Raw genomic sequence first — 14,348 nt, forward strand, 5'->3', positions numbered from 1 at the left:
AAATGAAGAATTGATTTTTTCGAATTTTGTAGAAAGCTTCATTTTTGTAAAAAAAATTATACCAAAGAAACCTTTTTTCGAAAATGATATATGCATAAAAAAGATTTAAAATTTGAAACGACTACTAATCTAAAATTTCATATTTAAAATAAGATTTTGTTTATCAAAATTGATCAAGAATTACGCCTATATTCTATGTGACGTATACCATTATAAAACCAGAGATGGTGAACAACCTTAATGTGAACTACACTCGTTAGTGAAGATACGCCACTATATCCTGTGTGATTTCAATTTAATCGATAATAGTGATCGAGATATTATTTTGTTTAATTACTTTATAAATTTTAAACGTTTATAAACTTCTTCTTATAAACTTATTCTTAAACATAATGTATTGCATAATATTAAATTTAAAACGTAGAATATACATTATTACATATTCTCAAATATTATTAACACATTTTTATATGATTATAAATGTGCATAAATGAAGCATATTTGAAATGTGCTATGATTATGTTTTCATTGCATGTAATAATACTCATATATTTTGTCAAGGTCATTCAATTAATAGCATTACATAAAAAACCAGATTCTTTCATTCGTTATAACCATTCTTTGTAACCATTAATCAAATAATAAATATCTTTAGTCTTCTCTTATGTACTTCTATTCATAAAATTTATACACTGTATGTTCGCATCTCGTAAGGAAATCCTCATTCAGAATAGAGCACGTGATCGAGTAGGATTAATTATATTGTAAACGTCAATTGGTCATGTCTAAGCTGATAACTTTATCGAAGTAGAATGAATTGTTAAAAAGTAATACGATACATACGAATGATATTGAAGCATTATTCTTAATATATAACAATTTTTATACATTTGTGTTGTTATTTTACATTATACTTTTTTATGAACAGATTAACTCATTAATCTGTTCATTATACAAATTTTGAGTGACTTTCACTCGAACAATTGTGTAACTGCTTATATATATTGAACATTTATGCTCTCACATATTTTTCAAATCTTTGTTCATATTTCGCGCGTAAAATGCTCATTTAAAGTTATTCAAATTTTTTTTATAGTCATTGACAGGATAGATCTTCATGATCATGTAAATAATGCTTAAAAAATTGTATATTTATAAGTTCATAATACATATACGTACTGATGACTTTTTTAAATGTTATGTATGATTGAAAAAAAGCCATTCAAAAAAAAATACTAACAAATACGCAAATCGACTAATGATATACATATATATATATATATATATATATATATATATATATATATATATATATATATATATATACATATATATTAACTTGTCAAATGTCCATTTTTACAAGTGATTTTTATAGATATACGATTATGAAACGAAAAGATCATTAAGTTATTATCTATATACTTCTTATAGGTATCAGGCTTCAGTTCTTTGCGGTTGTGTTAACCTGAGATTGTCGCGAAAAGGAATACATATCTACCTAGTACATTTTTCTAACACACATTTACTTTTTTTCACTATCCTTCTCTGTTTCATTCTTTCGCCAAACAGTATAACAGCTGGACAGCAATTGATTACGTTAGTAGCTCGGCGATAGCTAAGCGCGCTGCTGCTTATTTTTGTTAGTAGGTTTAACTTATAAATCAATATATCATTTTTAAAATAAATTAAATAAATTATATAAGACAAAAGGCAATATGAAACAGGAGATATATATTTAGTAGCAGTAACTTTATTGATACTCTTTGTACCCATATTTAAACGAGTTAAACGTGTCGAATAAAGTGCAACATCATGGATGAATCCTACCTCCATCAGCTTGTCGCAGAACCTATAAAAAATCTTCTTCGATTACATCGTATAAAAGAGTAAGAAGTAGATTATTAAATAGGGGTTTAATTTTTTAGAATTCTTGATTGTGTATTGTAATTATTTTGCTTTCTCTCTTTCTCTTTTTCTATTTCTTTTTTCTGCTCTTTCTTTTATTTCTGTTTGTCTCTATCGTTTTTTATTTTATTTTCTTTAGCGTTGGTGGTATTTTCATTAATAAATTAAAGATTCTTTAGCAAGTGGTATTCTGTTCAAAAATTAAAATAGTTACATTCATAAATAAAAATTTATATCTGTATTTATAAAATATTGTATTTTATATTAGAAAAATTGTATTACTATATAGAAAATGTACAATATAGATATTTATAAATAAACAAACAATAATAAGTAATAAATGGTAAATATTTTTGATTATTCCTTTTTTATGTATTACTAATTGGTTTATAATTTTATGTATTACTAATTGGTATTGATCCTTTTATAATGCATAAAAACTTTATCTAATATTATCGAATTAAATTTGTATGTATTTTAAGAAATCACCATTGATTGCTATCAGTAATAAATGAATAATATTTTTCTTTAATATATTTCGATAACTATGAGAAAAGTAATAGTTAAACTGAATCATTGAATATATTATATTATATCTATATAGTACTGTAAATAAGATAATCTCATACATTATTTTATATTAGCTTTTAAATATAGCATGTTATGTATCATATGAGAATATAATTTCAAATAAGCTATTTTTTACTAATAATTAACTTAATAATTACCCAAACTACTAACGTAAGTACTTCACAATGCATTATTTCTACTTTATAAATAAATATTCTTTATTTTTCTTATTCTTATTTGCTTATTTTTCTCTATTTTTTATTTAGTAATATTAACATATGCATGTATAGGGTAATTTGAAGTAACTGAATGGAGTGCAAATACATTGCTTATAGATAGATAAAACATCAATACTGCAGAAACAAAAATCTAAGATATTTGAGCATACAACAATAAAGGTTCATCAGCATGTTGGAGAGTATGGAGATATTTTCCTTTAAGACATAGATAATAAGTATGTACTATATTTTTTTATGAAAGGTATATGACCACAGAATATGAATGTTTATAATAAACTTCCTTAATATTTTGGAAATAAACACATATGACACGCACACACACCATGTGGTTGTATGATCTTTCAAGTTATGCTATAATTATTTTGTTAATAGGAATATTAAAATGTGATTTGAACAAGTAACTTTGCTATACTCTTTAAGTGTAATTCTAAAAGTCTTATGATGTAACATTCAATGATCTTCTTTTGTCTTATGTAAGAACATCGATCTATTTCATTATACAATAATCTCCAAGCCATAGTTTTAGTTATGTAACTATATAACGCATAAAAATGAAATTTGATTTATTATAGGATAAAATGGATGAATTCACGAGCATGTACAAATCAGGCATATAATCCTACTTCCATAGAACATGTGGCTAATGTGGCTACCCATGGAATTTGGATTGTCCCTTCTATAATTGGCAGTTTAGAGCTTTTTCGACGTTCTATAACATGGACTCAGTTTGTTTCTGCGTGCGTTTATGGTACTTCATTGATTCTTGTTTTTGTGGTATCCACATTTTTCCACAGTGTCCATTACTGTAATCATAACAGGTAGTAATGAATTATTTTTATGTAGTATCTTTTCTCAATTATAGAGAACTATCATATAATTATATCTTATTATGGTTTATATTTCAGACAATTAAAAGACGCATTACATCGCTGTGACCGTGCTATGATTTATATCTTTATAGCTGCTAGTTACTTTCCATGGTTAAATGTAGATCATTTCCCAGGTGATAAATTACTTTTTACAATGAGATATGCCGTTTGGATCATGGCAATGTTGGGAATTCTTTATCAACAAATTTTTCATGAGCGCTATAAAATGCTTGAAACTATTATGTATTTGGTCATAGGTATTGGTCCAAGTGTAGCAATTATTAATGTTGTAAGTTAGAATTGAAATATAATAATATTACATGTATCGAAGTTTTTTACAATGCATGATATGAAATAATGAAATGCTGGTGAATTAATATATGTCTTTATTTTACTATTTTCATTTAATTATAAAATTGTTTAATTTTTGCAGAATGATTATTACAACATTGCTGAATTAAAAACAGGAGGATTTATTTATATTCTGGGCTTAATATTTTTTAAATCAGATGGTAGAATACCTTGTGCACATGCAATTTGGCATCTTTTTGTAGCTGCTGCTGCTGGATTTCATTATTATGCAATTTTAAATCATGTATTTCCTGCAATAAGTTCAACAGTCACAATTGATCTACCAAGTGTGCCATCATTACCCCATATAGTACAATCTCATTTAGAAATTTAGATTTACATATAATATTTTTGCCATATATTTATAGTTTTGCAAAAAAGAAATTAAGATTTTCAATGAAAACTCAGTAAAGACTGTATTTGGTTCCAATCTTCCATACAAACAAAGTTTTTATAGAAAAATTTGTTGTGAATAAGTAGACTATTTAGAATTTCGATCTTTCTATCACTATAAAGGATTTTTATTATAAATTACTACAGCCAAAAATATGCAGAATGTAAATATAAGATTAGAATAAAGTTGTAGTAACAGAGTATTGGAAATATGAATGATGAAAAATAAGTATGGTTTATATAATTTATAATTTACAAAATATTGAGAATGTATTCCTAATTTATTTGCTGACATTGTTTTATCTAATATAAAATATACATAATGGTGATTGTGATTTTCATATATTTATGGTTAATATTATTTAATATATATAATTATATAGAAAAAAATTTTTTTATAATAATATCAAGTTTATATAACATAAAGAGTTAGAGATATGTTTTTCAATACATTATTTTAAAAATAGAATAAACAATATGCAAATTTATATAATTGCTGATAAATAGTAATAATTATTAGTAACAATATAATTTTTCTTAAGTATGATTCCTTTTTCACTATCTAATGTGCCAAAATTAATCTTGTCATTTTCTTAATACTAAATTTGTTCAGTAAATAACTTTATAATGCTATAGAGCATTACTGTAAACGAATACAAGATTATATATAGCCTATTAAAATTTTGTTTATTATATAAATACTTTATCATATAAATTAATTGTATGTTATCATAATTACCATATTTTAATACAAATTTTATTTATATAATTAACAAAATATGATTTATACATATTTATGTACATACTAGGTATATTAACATTGTAAAATAATGAAAAAAAACAATGTCTAAACATGTGGTGATAATATTATATTATTAAAAGAAGAAGAGTACAAAACAATTACTAATTGAATATTAAATCATTTATTACATACTTTAACTGCATGTAATTTGCAGTTAACCAAATATGTAAGTACGAATATGTAAAATGTATAATATTGTTGTTATTAATATGATTTTATATTGATAAAATGGTAATTATGTGAAATAAAAATATAGTAAAATACAAATAATGTGTTTTATTATGGTATATAAAATTGAATAAACTAGTATTTATTTCTTTACAAAAATAATAATAAACAAAACTATATTTACAAATACATATGTATAAATCTAATGTAAGAGCCATCTATCGTTTGAGGTCAATGATTCTTCACAGTAACTATAGTAACAATATCAAACAAATTGATGATAAAGGCTATGACATATGAGAATTTTTTTTATACAACTAGCAAATATATATATTATTCCATTCATAATCAAAACTAATATGATACATACAATACAATGTAGAATGATACAAATTATATATACAATTATCTATATTACTGTTTATTATGATATATAACATTTATAACGTTGTTTATTTTGCTTTTTTGGTATTATGTATATAAAATAATATATATGATCTATTTCATGGAATTAAAAATACAGTGAAAAATTATGAACTGAATCAAATGAAATTTTAATATCAATTTTCAAATAAATGATTTATTTTAATACAAGGTGATAAATTTTGTAGAAAATGTATCAAAGTGGAAGTAATATTACAAAAAACAATACACTTTTATCTACTAATATATTAAAACAGCTACCGTCATGGTTGATAGAAATGAATGAGTATGTATTTGATAGTTTATATTTTATTCAATGTTATAAAACAAAGCATACATTTTTAACATAATTTACATAAATATTTTATTGAAACTATTTAATTTAATAGGAATGTAAAAAGATTAAATATAATTGATCATTATAAAACATTGCAAATAGAAAAACATTCAATTCACGAAGAACATCCATTTGAACAAACTCTTTTAGAAGATGAAATATCTTCTTTAAAGGAAGAAATTGATAATTTGTAAGTTCTATTTAAACTTAGTATAACATTTTTTATTATGTATAAAAATAATTTTTTAATCTTTTAATAAACAATCAAGATATGGGCAGTCTTGCAAACCATTTTTTACATTAAACAAGATAAAAGATATTGATGGTGACATTTTATTACAATCATGCACTAGTAAATCTCTCCCTAATACTTCCAATCAAGCGAAGATAAATATCAAGAATACTTCAACTCATGTTCTTTCTGCTGAACAAAATCCTATTAATAATCAAAATCCTATTAAAAGAGATTTTAGTGCACTTGATGAATATATGGAGAAAAAAAGAATAGAGAAAGTCTATAACAATACAAAATCTATGAGATTTAAAAACAATGAGAAATATAAATGTGAACTACGAACTTTTGATGATTTTGAGAAGCGAAATCATGACTATTTTCAGTCAGGTATATTAAATAAAGGATATAAAATAGACAATGAACTGTTAACACAACAACAAAAATGTGAAACTTATTCTAAACATAAAAATAATGTCATTAGAAAACAAAATCTTAAAAATAATTTGCCATGTGATATATTCATGTAGTATTTTAAATATTAAAATTTAATATTTTGATAGTATGTCCGTGTGAAATTATTACTTGTAATTATTTAGAAATCATGAAATAATTAATTTCTTTTTAATTATAATAGGAATCATAAAGAGAAGATTAGATTATTTACCTGGTTTAATACCAAAAGAAGAAACTGTTACAAATGGAATAAAAATAGTACCAAATTCAATATATCATGCTGATGCAAACAATAGCGAACTAACAAGAAAAAATCATAATAAATTTATTTCTTCAGTAGAAATTGGCCAGAAGAGTAGTAATAGTTCAAAAGAAAAATCTACAAATAAAAGTTTGCATAATTATAAATCTAATATTCAACAGAATCATACAATTCAAGGTAGGTAATTGCAAAAAAATTAATTTATATGTAATAGTGTGCACTATTGACATCTTCAATAAACTCAGATATGAAAAAGTTCTATAGTTTAATTTTTATATTTTTTATCATGGTATATAACTCACAGTTTGAACTTCATGAAATTCTTAGTGATCTTTTAACTTGTTTATTGTCAAGATTATAGATCAGGTCAGTGTATAAATTGATATTAAATATAAGTAATGTGGACTAAAATATGGTATTATGTTGTTCTGTCATAGATAGTTGCAGAAATTTTATTATACCGGAACTTCCTTGTGGTAAAATATTAATCATTGATATTCTTAGTACCTGGGGAGATAAATATTATGTAGGTCTTAACGGAATTGAGATTTTTTCAGATACAGGTCAACTTGTATTCATAAATAAGGTAAACAATTTGTTATTAATGCAAAGATTTGATAAAATATATATATCTACTACATATGACATTATTTATATTTAATACCACGTATACATAATTTTTTATAGATATTAGAAAACTCATCAAATATAAATCAATTACCAGAACATAATAATCTTCGTGTTATTAATAATCTTATTAATGGAGTAAATAGAACAAGAGATGATGCTAATTTATCGCTTATCCCATTTACAGAAGGAAATCATCATTACATTCACATGATTTTTCAGGATATTGTAACAATTGCTATGATTAGAATATGGGTAAGTTTTATTAAATAGTATAATTAATTTTATGAATTTTTCATTACTGTTTTTTTATTTTTAGAATTATAATAAATCTAGAATACACTCATATAGAGGTGTTAAGGATATCACACTTACATTGGATGATACACTTATTTTTTATGGAGAAATTGCTAGAGCATCTGGAAACTTACAAGACACTTTTAATTCTTTCGGAGATGTAACATATTTCAATATACATACATCTATTGATATGTTAGAAATTATTTTTATAAAATATCTGTATTTACAGACTATTCTGTTTACCACTGATGAAAATATTTTAGAAATGATATCAACAAATGATGAAATGTTTACAATCATTAATAACAATATGCTTAATTATGCAGAAAAGGAGACAGATAGACCAGTAACAGTAACGACTAATTTAAATGTAAATAATATTGGATTATTATATGTGAATTATGAATATGTTGTGCAGTCTATTTTATTGTAGATAACATTTGGAAGGCGTAAAAATGATTGTTCAGTTGGAAATCATTCAACTGTATCTAATGGTAGTGAATATAATACATTATCCCTTGTTTGTAAAGAAATTCAATTGATTATTCTTTCAAATTGGGGTGCTGCTGGAATAGTAGGTAAATAATTCATATTGTAATTAATAGGTAATAATCATATTAACATTATATAATTATATATAGGTCTTAATGGAATAGAATTCATTGGAAACCAAAATTTAATTTTGTCAACAACTCATGCTAACTTAAAATGCAACTTAGATAATATAAATCTTTTAAAATTGATTGATGGATACAATATAACAACTGATAAAGATCATATGTTGTTAATAGATTATATAAATGAAAATGAAGAAATTATTATAACAATTACGTTCGACAAAGAAGTATATATTACTGGTATGAGATTCTGGAATTATAATGCTTCTCTGGAGTTGTCATATTGTGGTGTAAGCTTTTTCATATAATGAAATAAAACAACACAGTTAATGACTACAAGCATTTGATATATAACAATTATTAAATGTAGGTGAAACGTTTATTTATTAAATTGGATGGAAAATCAATATTTGAAGAAGACTGTGATAGCTTCTTATTGAGAAGAGCTCCAGGAAATTGTCATTATAATTTTGTACAAGAAATAAGTTTTATTTGTCATTTGCACCATGAATCAATATTATCAAAAGAATTTAATGCAACTTTAACTTTGTCCCAAGAAAGTAATACCATAAAATTTTACATAACTAAGTAATTTTATATATAGTATCTATTAAAGTAATTATTTTATTAATTGGTATATTACAGAAATTATTCTATTTAATAAAGATTATGAAGTACCCTTAATGCCACAGGGTTTTGTGTATCAAATAATAATATTTTCAAGTTGGGGTGATTCTTATTATGTGGGTCTCAATGGCATTGAATTTGTTGGTATCAATGGTCATCAAATCAAATTAAACAGTGATAGTGACTATATACATATATATATATATATATATAAAACATATTTTTCATTGTTTTATTGGACAATGTTGATATATATTCCTTAGATATAGCAGCTTATCCAGAAAGTATAAATATACTAGAAGGAATTGATAATGATATAAGAACACCAGATAAATTAATAGATGGTGTGAATGATAATGATGATGGTCAACATTCATGGCTTGCACCAATTTTGCCTGGTGAAGTAAGTAATATTTATTATATATTATTTATATCTAAATCTAAAAATTGTTAGATAAGACATTAATAACACAAAATTGTTGATAATTATATTAATCTTATTATATCTTGACTCATCATCTAGACAAATCGTATTTATATTGTATTTTCTTATCCTACGACTGTATGTGCCATAAAATTATGGAATTATGGAAAAACTAAGTCAAGAAGAATAAAAGAATTTGCAGTAAGTAAACATTAAGCTATAAGAAAGATTATAGCTGAATCAAATTTGTACAAAACACAAAGTATCATGTTATAAAATATTTTTGTCAAAAATATAATGATAAATTTATTTATCTTCATCAGATATTGGTGGATGATATATTAATTTTTAATGGAACGCTGAGTAAAAATAATATATATGAAACAATACAATTTTTTAATAGTGATAGTACAGACCACATTGAGTCGTCTTTAACTAGGTAAATATTATTTCATTATCTGTGTTCTTTTAGCTCGGAACAAGAAAGATATATTATATGTTTATGAAGAGCTACTTCTGTTATAAATTCTTTATCAGACCCAAATCTTAGAGCTTATACATCTTTGATATAAATGATTAAAAAAACTAATTTTTAAGAAATTAATATAATATATACTTTTTAATTGATTTTATACATGCCATTTAAAATTATCTTTGTTTTATACTTTATAATATATATAATGAGGTGATTTAACATAGTACAAATCAAGATTAATATAATGAACTTACAGTAATTTCAAAGTTGTTAAGATATTCTTTTATCTTTTGTAGTTTAATTTAATTCGAGGTTTATTGAGATATCTTTCTATACTTGAATACAAATTTGCAAAAAAACATTTTTTTTATGTCTTTCTTTGTTATTAAAGGTACTATATTATTAATTTTTTCATAGAGCTATCGTATTTAATAAAGAAAAATTAAACCATATATCTTTAACATCCTTTTTTAGAAATACTTTTGATATTATTTTTTTTTACGTTGACTACAAATTATGTAATAAATATCGATTTAGATAATTTTATTTTGAAGAGGCAAAAAATGATTGGTTATTGTAATCATGCGCAGAAATTGTCCAATCAATGATATGTTCAAACTATGATTTTATATTACTAGTGCTAGTAATCAAAACTAGTAACCAAATTTAATCAATGCAAGCCTTTCTTGTCTAATTATATTATTAATGAAAGTTTTATAACGGAGTAGTTATGATTATGTTATGATTATTTTCTATTAAGAAGATAAACACATTAAATATAATCTATAATTAATTTAGTCATTTTATCCTACGAATAATTATTGTTCTACTAAAATGAATCCTACGGAACCAACGAGTACCGAAACTTTAAGGTATGTATTTATTTTTTATGTTTGTAGTAAAGTAATCTACAAACTTTATCAACGCGCAAATATCGATGTTAAGTCACTTGTTCGGCTGTTACTATACTCATTCGATATAGTAATACTGATTACTATTTCATATAAAGCAATTTAAAACAGGTTAGGAGACAGGAAACCTTTCTGCAGAATATATATAACAAAACTAATATTATGGGTTAGAAACGATTCGATATTCACCAGTCGAGTCATAGTTAAATTATCCATTATCCATATTAACTTTTATGTTGATGTATTTTTCGTCAATAAATAAAAAACCTAATATAAATTCTACAAAATTTGATATTTTACTCAATAAATTTCTTGGAGAATTATTTATTGTGAATACTTATTTTTAATGTGTATATTAAATGTGCAGTTCAAAGATGAAAGATGTAATAGATGTATTAGCAATGCAACGAGAGAAAAGGAATACATTACAGAAAAGTATTACAATCGATTATACTAAAGCCAATGACAGTTTCACAGTATCAAGATTTATCTTCGAATGTGGTAAGTTTATATATTATAAGTTTAGTATATTATATTATTAAAAATATTCTAAAGGAAATCTGTTTATAGGTTTAAAATTAGAGGCACATTTTCTAACAATTGCCACAGCAGCAACTTTATATCATAGATTTATGAAAGAAGCTACTGCTCAAGGATATGATAATTATGTAAGTTATTTAATTAATTAATTAGGATATAGACGTAAGAAATAAACAGAAAATATATAATAATATCATGATTATATATATAATGATTGTACTTATTTGTTAATAAAATTATATTTTTTTTAGTTAATAGCAGCTACTTGTTTATATCTGGCAGGAAAAGCTAAGGATGATAACTTAAAAATAAGAGATGTGATGAATGTATCATATAGCACACTTCATAGAGGTTCGCAACCACTGGAATTAGGAGAGCAATATTGGAGTATGAGAGATGCTATTGTACAAGCTGAACTTCTCATCATGCGTATGTTGAAGTTTCAAGTAAGCCCAGTGCATCCACACAAAGTTAGTACTTTTAACTAATCATATTACTTTTTCTTTTATTAAGTATTTATGAATTAATATTTCTTAAAATTTTAATTTAAATTATATGGTAAGTTTGAAAAATAACAATGAATCATATCATTCTTTTACAATTATTTCATTTTATATTTTTATTCTTCAAAGTACATGTTGCACTATTTGAGATCTTTGCAAGCTTGGTTTGGAGAAGAAGAATGGTCAAAATATCCAGTAGCCAAAACTAGTATGGCACTATTACAAGATTTTCATCATTCTCCTGCTATACTTGATTATCCACCACATTTAATAGCAATAGCATGTATCAATCTTGCTTTACAAATTTATGGTGTAGTTGTTCCATTAATGGATGAATGTGATCAACAACCATGGTTTAATGTAAGTGTTTTAAAAAAAATTCTCTTTCAAGTTACTAGTAATAATTTTACAATAATAAACAACAATAATTTAATATTACAGGTATTTTGTAAAGATTTAACAAGAGATAAACTTTGGGAAATTATGGAAAAAGTTATGGCTGCATATGATGAGGAACCTGAGACAAGAGATAATTGATATCATACAGAGATTTTTTTAAATGTTTGAATAATATCCTATAAATGTAAAAAATAAACAAATAAATAATTTTTTCAAGAAGTTAGTAGTATGAAAGTACAATAAAATGTTTATATAAAATAAAATTATGTCAAAATAAATAAATTAGAAATAATAAAGTATATTAGAAATAACAAAGCATGATTTGAAAGAAACAATTTATTTTTAACAATGAATGAATATAATTTATAAGTAATCATAGGTATAAAAAAAAAGATATATGTATATTATTCTTCATAAAATTCTTGTAACACATCATGAAGATTTTCTAAAAATATTTCAGCATGATAATTATCATATAAAAGACAGGATTTTAGTCTAATCAACTTGATACCACAGTTTGCTATTTGTACATGTATTAATTATTATATGAATTGAAATAAATGAATACGAATTAATTTTTTAGCATATAAAAATTGTATTCAGAGATAATAAAAAAATGTTTTAAAATATTCATATAACGTCTTTGTAGAATAATTTAAATATTACTTGATTTTTTATATTTTTATATTTCGTATCAAATGCTATAATAAAGCCTTTTCTTTGTACAGAATTCATAAAATGTGGAAATTCATTTTATAAATTATTTAATCGGTAAAAGAAATAATTACTGTGAATATTTAACTTTTATAATTTGTAATATATATATATTACATAATATATTTTTATTATATATTTAATTATATATTTTTTATTTATATATTTTTATTATAGTATATATTACAAATATATATTACATACTATAATATAAATATTTTAGTAGGATCACTCATACACATGTTAAAAATTTTATAAGAGAATGATGGTCTGAAAATTTATAAGAAACATTCATTTTTTTAATAAGTAATAATATACTAAAGCAAATAATCCTACAAATAAGAAAAGAAAAATAATACAAATATATATTCAACAGTGTCATAGAAGTCAGTTGCTTGCATGTATTGCTAATTTGTATATCTGGTGGACATTAATTCCAAATATTCATATATTCACTTTTTTTTTGTTGCACTATCATTAAGTATTAATGGAATAAGCTTTTATACAATTAATTTCTAAATGAAATATTTAAATTTTAATTCAATTAATTTTCAATTTTTACCCTTTTGATATTTTATAATTTTTGCAAAAATTTTGGAAAAACATATCTATCTTTTCCACATTAGATTGCTTCTACTATAATTTCAGCTATATGTACTATTTATTCATATTTATCTCTTAGGTTTTTCTACTTTTTGAAATGACAATATATAATTATCACAATAGTTATTAAAAATAGTTTTATCAAATCTAAATCAAAAATCTCTTTATCATTTAAAATACCTTCAAATGGAAGAATTGATAATTTAGAATAACCGGGTGATTTATTTAAAGGGACTGTTCCTTTCATTTCATCAGTAAAATTGTTATTGCTTGCATGGCATGCTCATTTGAGCATGTACTACATATCATAGTTATTACATTAAATAATCTTATCCTTATATAATTACACAAATTTTCTTGCTAATTATATTTATAATAACAATGAATATTATTCTTTTATTTTTTTTTTGCACTATTATATAGAAATAACATTTACACATAATTAAAGTAACACATGTATCTTTTAGTTTGCATAGCCGTTCAAGATCAGGATACTCATCTAAAGCAGGTTTATTTGTTATAATTCTCTGAAAAAATATATATATTTACAGTAAATCTGAATTAAAGATATTATCGATATTGTATTATAAAATAATGAAAT

At 23.4% G+C, this 14,348-nt stretch overlaps 3 protein-coding genes across 10 annotated transcripts; all 3 read left to right on the forward strand.

Annotated features, from left to right (window-relative positions):
- The first annotated feature begins 1,389 nt into the window (after positions 1 to 1,389).
- Positions 1,390 to 4,650, forward strand: LOC118444404 (monocyte to macrophage differentiation factor 2). Of its 6 annotated transcripts, XM_035872650.2 has the most exons (5): positions 1,391 to 1,886; positions 2,811 to 2,929; positions 3,287 to 3,532; positions 3,620 to 3,872; positions 4,017 to 4,649. In XM_035872650.2, exons 3-5 carry the CDS (start codon positions 3,297 to 3,299, stop codon positions 4,266 to 4,268), a joined length of 741 nt encoding a protein of 246 aa, XP_035728543.1. In that variant the 5' UTR covers positions 1,391 to 1,886; positions 2,811 to 2,929; positions 3,287 to 3,296; the 3' UTR covers positions 4,269 to 4,649. The 6 variants fall into 6 exon arrangements, with proteins under 6 accessions (XP_035728544.1, XP_035728543.1, XP_035728541.1 ...); XM_035872651.2 differs by lacking the exon at positions 2,811 to 2,929 and having other exon boundaries at positions 1,390 to 1,643; positions 4,017 to 4,650; XM_035872648.2 differs by lacking the exon at positions 2,811 to 2,929.
- A 1,177-nt stretch (positions 4,651 to 5,827) lies between these two features.
- On the forward strand, positions 5,828 to 10,313 carry LOC118444380 (katanin-interacting protein-like). 3 transcript variants are annotated; one of them, XM_085660135.1, is made up of 15 exons: positions 5,828 to 6,006; positions 6,110 to 6,247; positions 6,327 to 6,679; positions 6,927 to 7,184; positions 7,445 to 7,593; positions 7,695 to 7,889; positions 7,954 to 8,091; positions 8,164 to 8,304; positions 8,368 to 8,512; positions 8,576 to 8,841; positions 8,922 to 9,111; positions 9,197 to 9,358; positions 9,442 to 9,581; positions 9,702 to 9,803; positions 9,926 to 10,313. In XM_085660135.1, exons 1-15 carry the CDS (start codon positions 5,912 to 5,914, stop codon positions 10,043 to 10,045), a joined length of 2,592 nt encoding a protein of 863 aa, XP_085516261.1. In that variant the 5' UTR covers positions 5,828 to 5,911; the 3' UTR covers positions 10,046 to 10,313. The 3 variants fall into 3 exon arrangements, with proteins under 3 accessions (XP_085516261.1, XP_085516253.1, XP_085516258.1); XM_085660127.1 differs by having other exon boundaries at positions 7,954 to 8,304; XM_085660132.1 differs by having other exon boundaries at positions 7,954 to 8,304; positions 9,197 to 9,352.
- A 463-nt stretch (positions 10,314 to 10,776) lies between these two features.
- Positions 10,777 to 12,759, forward strand: koko (cyclin Q). Its single transcript, XM_035872584.2, has 6 exons — positions 10,777 to 10,949; positions 11,356 to 11,489; positions 11,559 to 11,656; positions 11,780 to 11,998; positions 12,161 to 12,391; positions 12,473 to 12,759. The coding sequence occupies exons 1-6, from the start codon at positions 10,912 to 10,914 to the stop codon at positions 12,566 to 12,568; spliced, it is 816 nt and encodes a 271-aa protein (XP_035728477.1). The 5' UTR covers positions 10,777 to 10,911; the 3' UTR covers positions 12,569 to 12,759.
- The last annotated feature ends 1,589 nt before the right edge of the window (positions 12,760 to 14,348 follow it).

The sequence above is a fragment of the Vespa mandarinia genome, chromosome 1 (assembly GCF_050613455.1).
Source record: "Vespa mandarinia isolate Hongniang chromosome 1, ASM5061345v1, whole genome shotgun sequence".
Taxonomy (NCBI): domain Eukaryota; kingdom Metazoa; phylum Arthropoda; class Insecta; order Hymenoptera; family Vespidae; genus Vespa; species Vespa mandarinia.

Excerpts from the sequence above, each read along its gene's own strand:
- LOC118444380 (XM_085660127.1), top strand. The coding sequence starts at position 5,912 with ATGTATCAAAGTGGAAGTAATATTACAAAAAACAATACACTTTTATCT. Across the intron at positions 6,680-6,926 it reads TCATGACTATTTTCAGTCAG|GAATCATAAAGAGAAGATTA; the intron begins GTATATTAAATA and ends TAATTATAATAG. Across the intron at positions 7,890-7,953 it reads TTGCTATGATTAGAATATGG|AATTATAATAAATCTAGAAT; the intron begins GTAAGTTTTATT and ends TTTTATTTTTAG.
- LOC118444404 (XM_035872648.2), top strand. The coding sequence starts at position 1,813 with ATGGATGAATCCTACCTCCATCAGCTTGTCGCAGAACCTATAAAAAAT. Across the intron at positions 1,887-3,286 it reads CGATTACATCGTATAAAAGA|GATAAAATGGATGAATTCAC; the intron begins GTAAGAAGTAGA and ends GATTTATTATAG. Across the intron at positions 3,533-3,619 it reads CATTACTGTAATCATAACAG|ACAATTAAAAGACGCATTAC; the intron begins GTAGTAATGAAT and ends TTTATATTTCAG.
- koko (XM_035872584.2), top strand. The coding sequence starts at position 10,912 with ATGAATCCTACGGAACCAACGAGTACCGAAACTTTAAG. Across the intron at positions 10,950-11,355 it reads ACGAGTACCGAAACTTTAAG|TTCAAAGATGAAAGATGTAA; the intron begins GTATGTATTTAT and ends TTAAATGTGCAG. Across the intron at positions 12,392-12,472 it reads ATCAACAACCATGGTTTAAT|GTATTTTGTAAAGATTTAAC; the intron begins GTAAGTGTTTTA and ends TTAATATTACAG.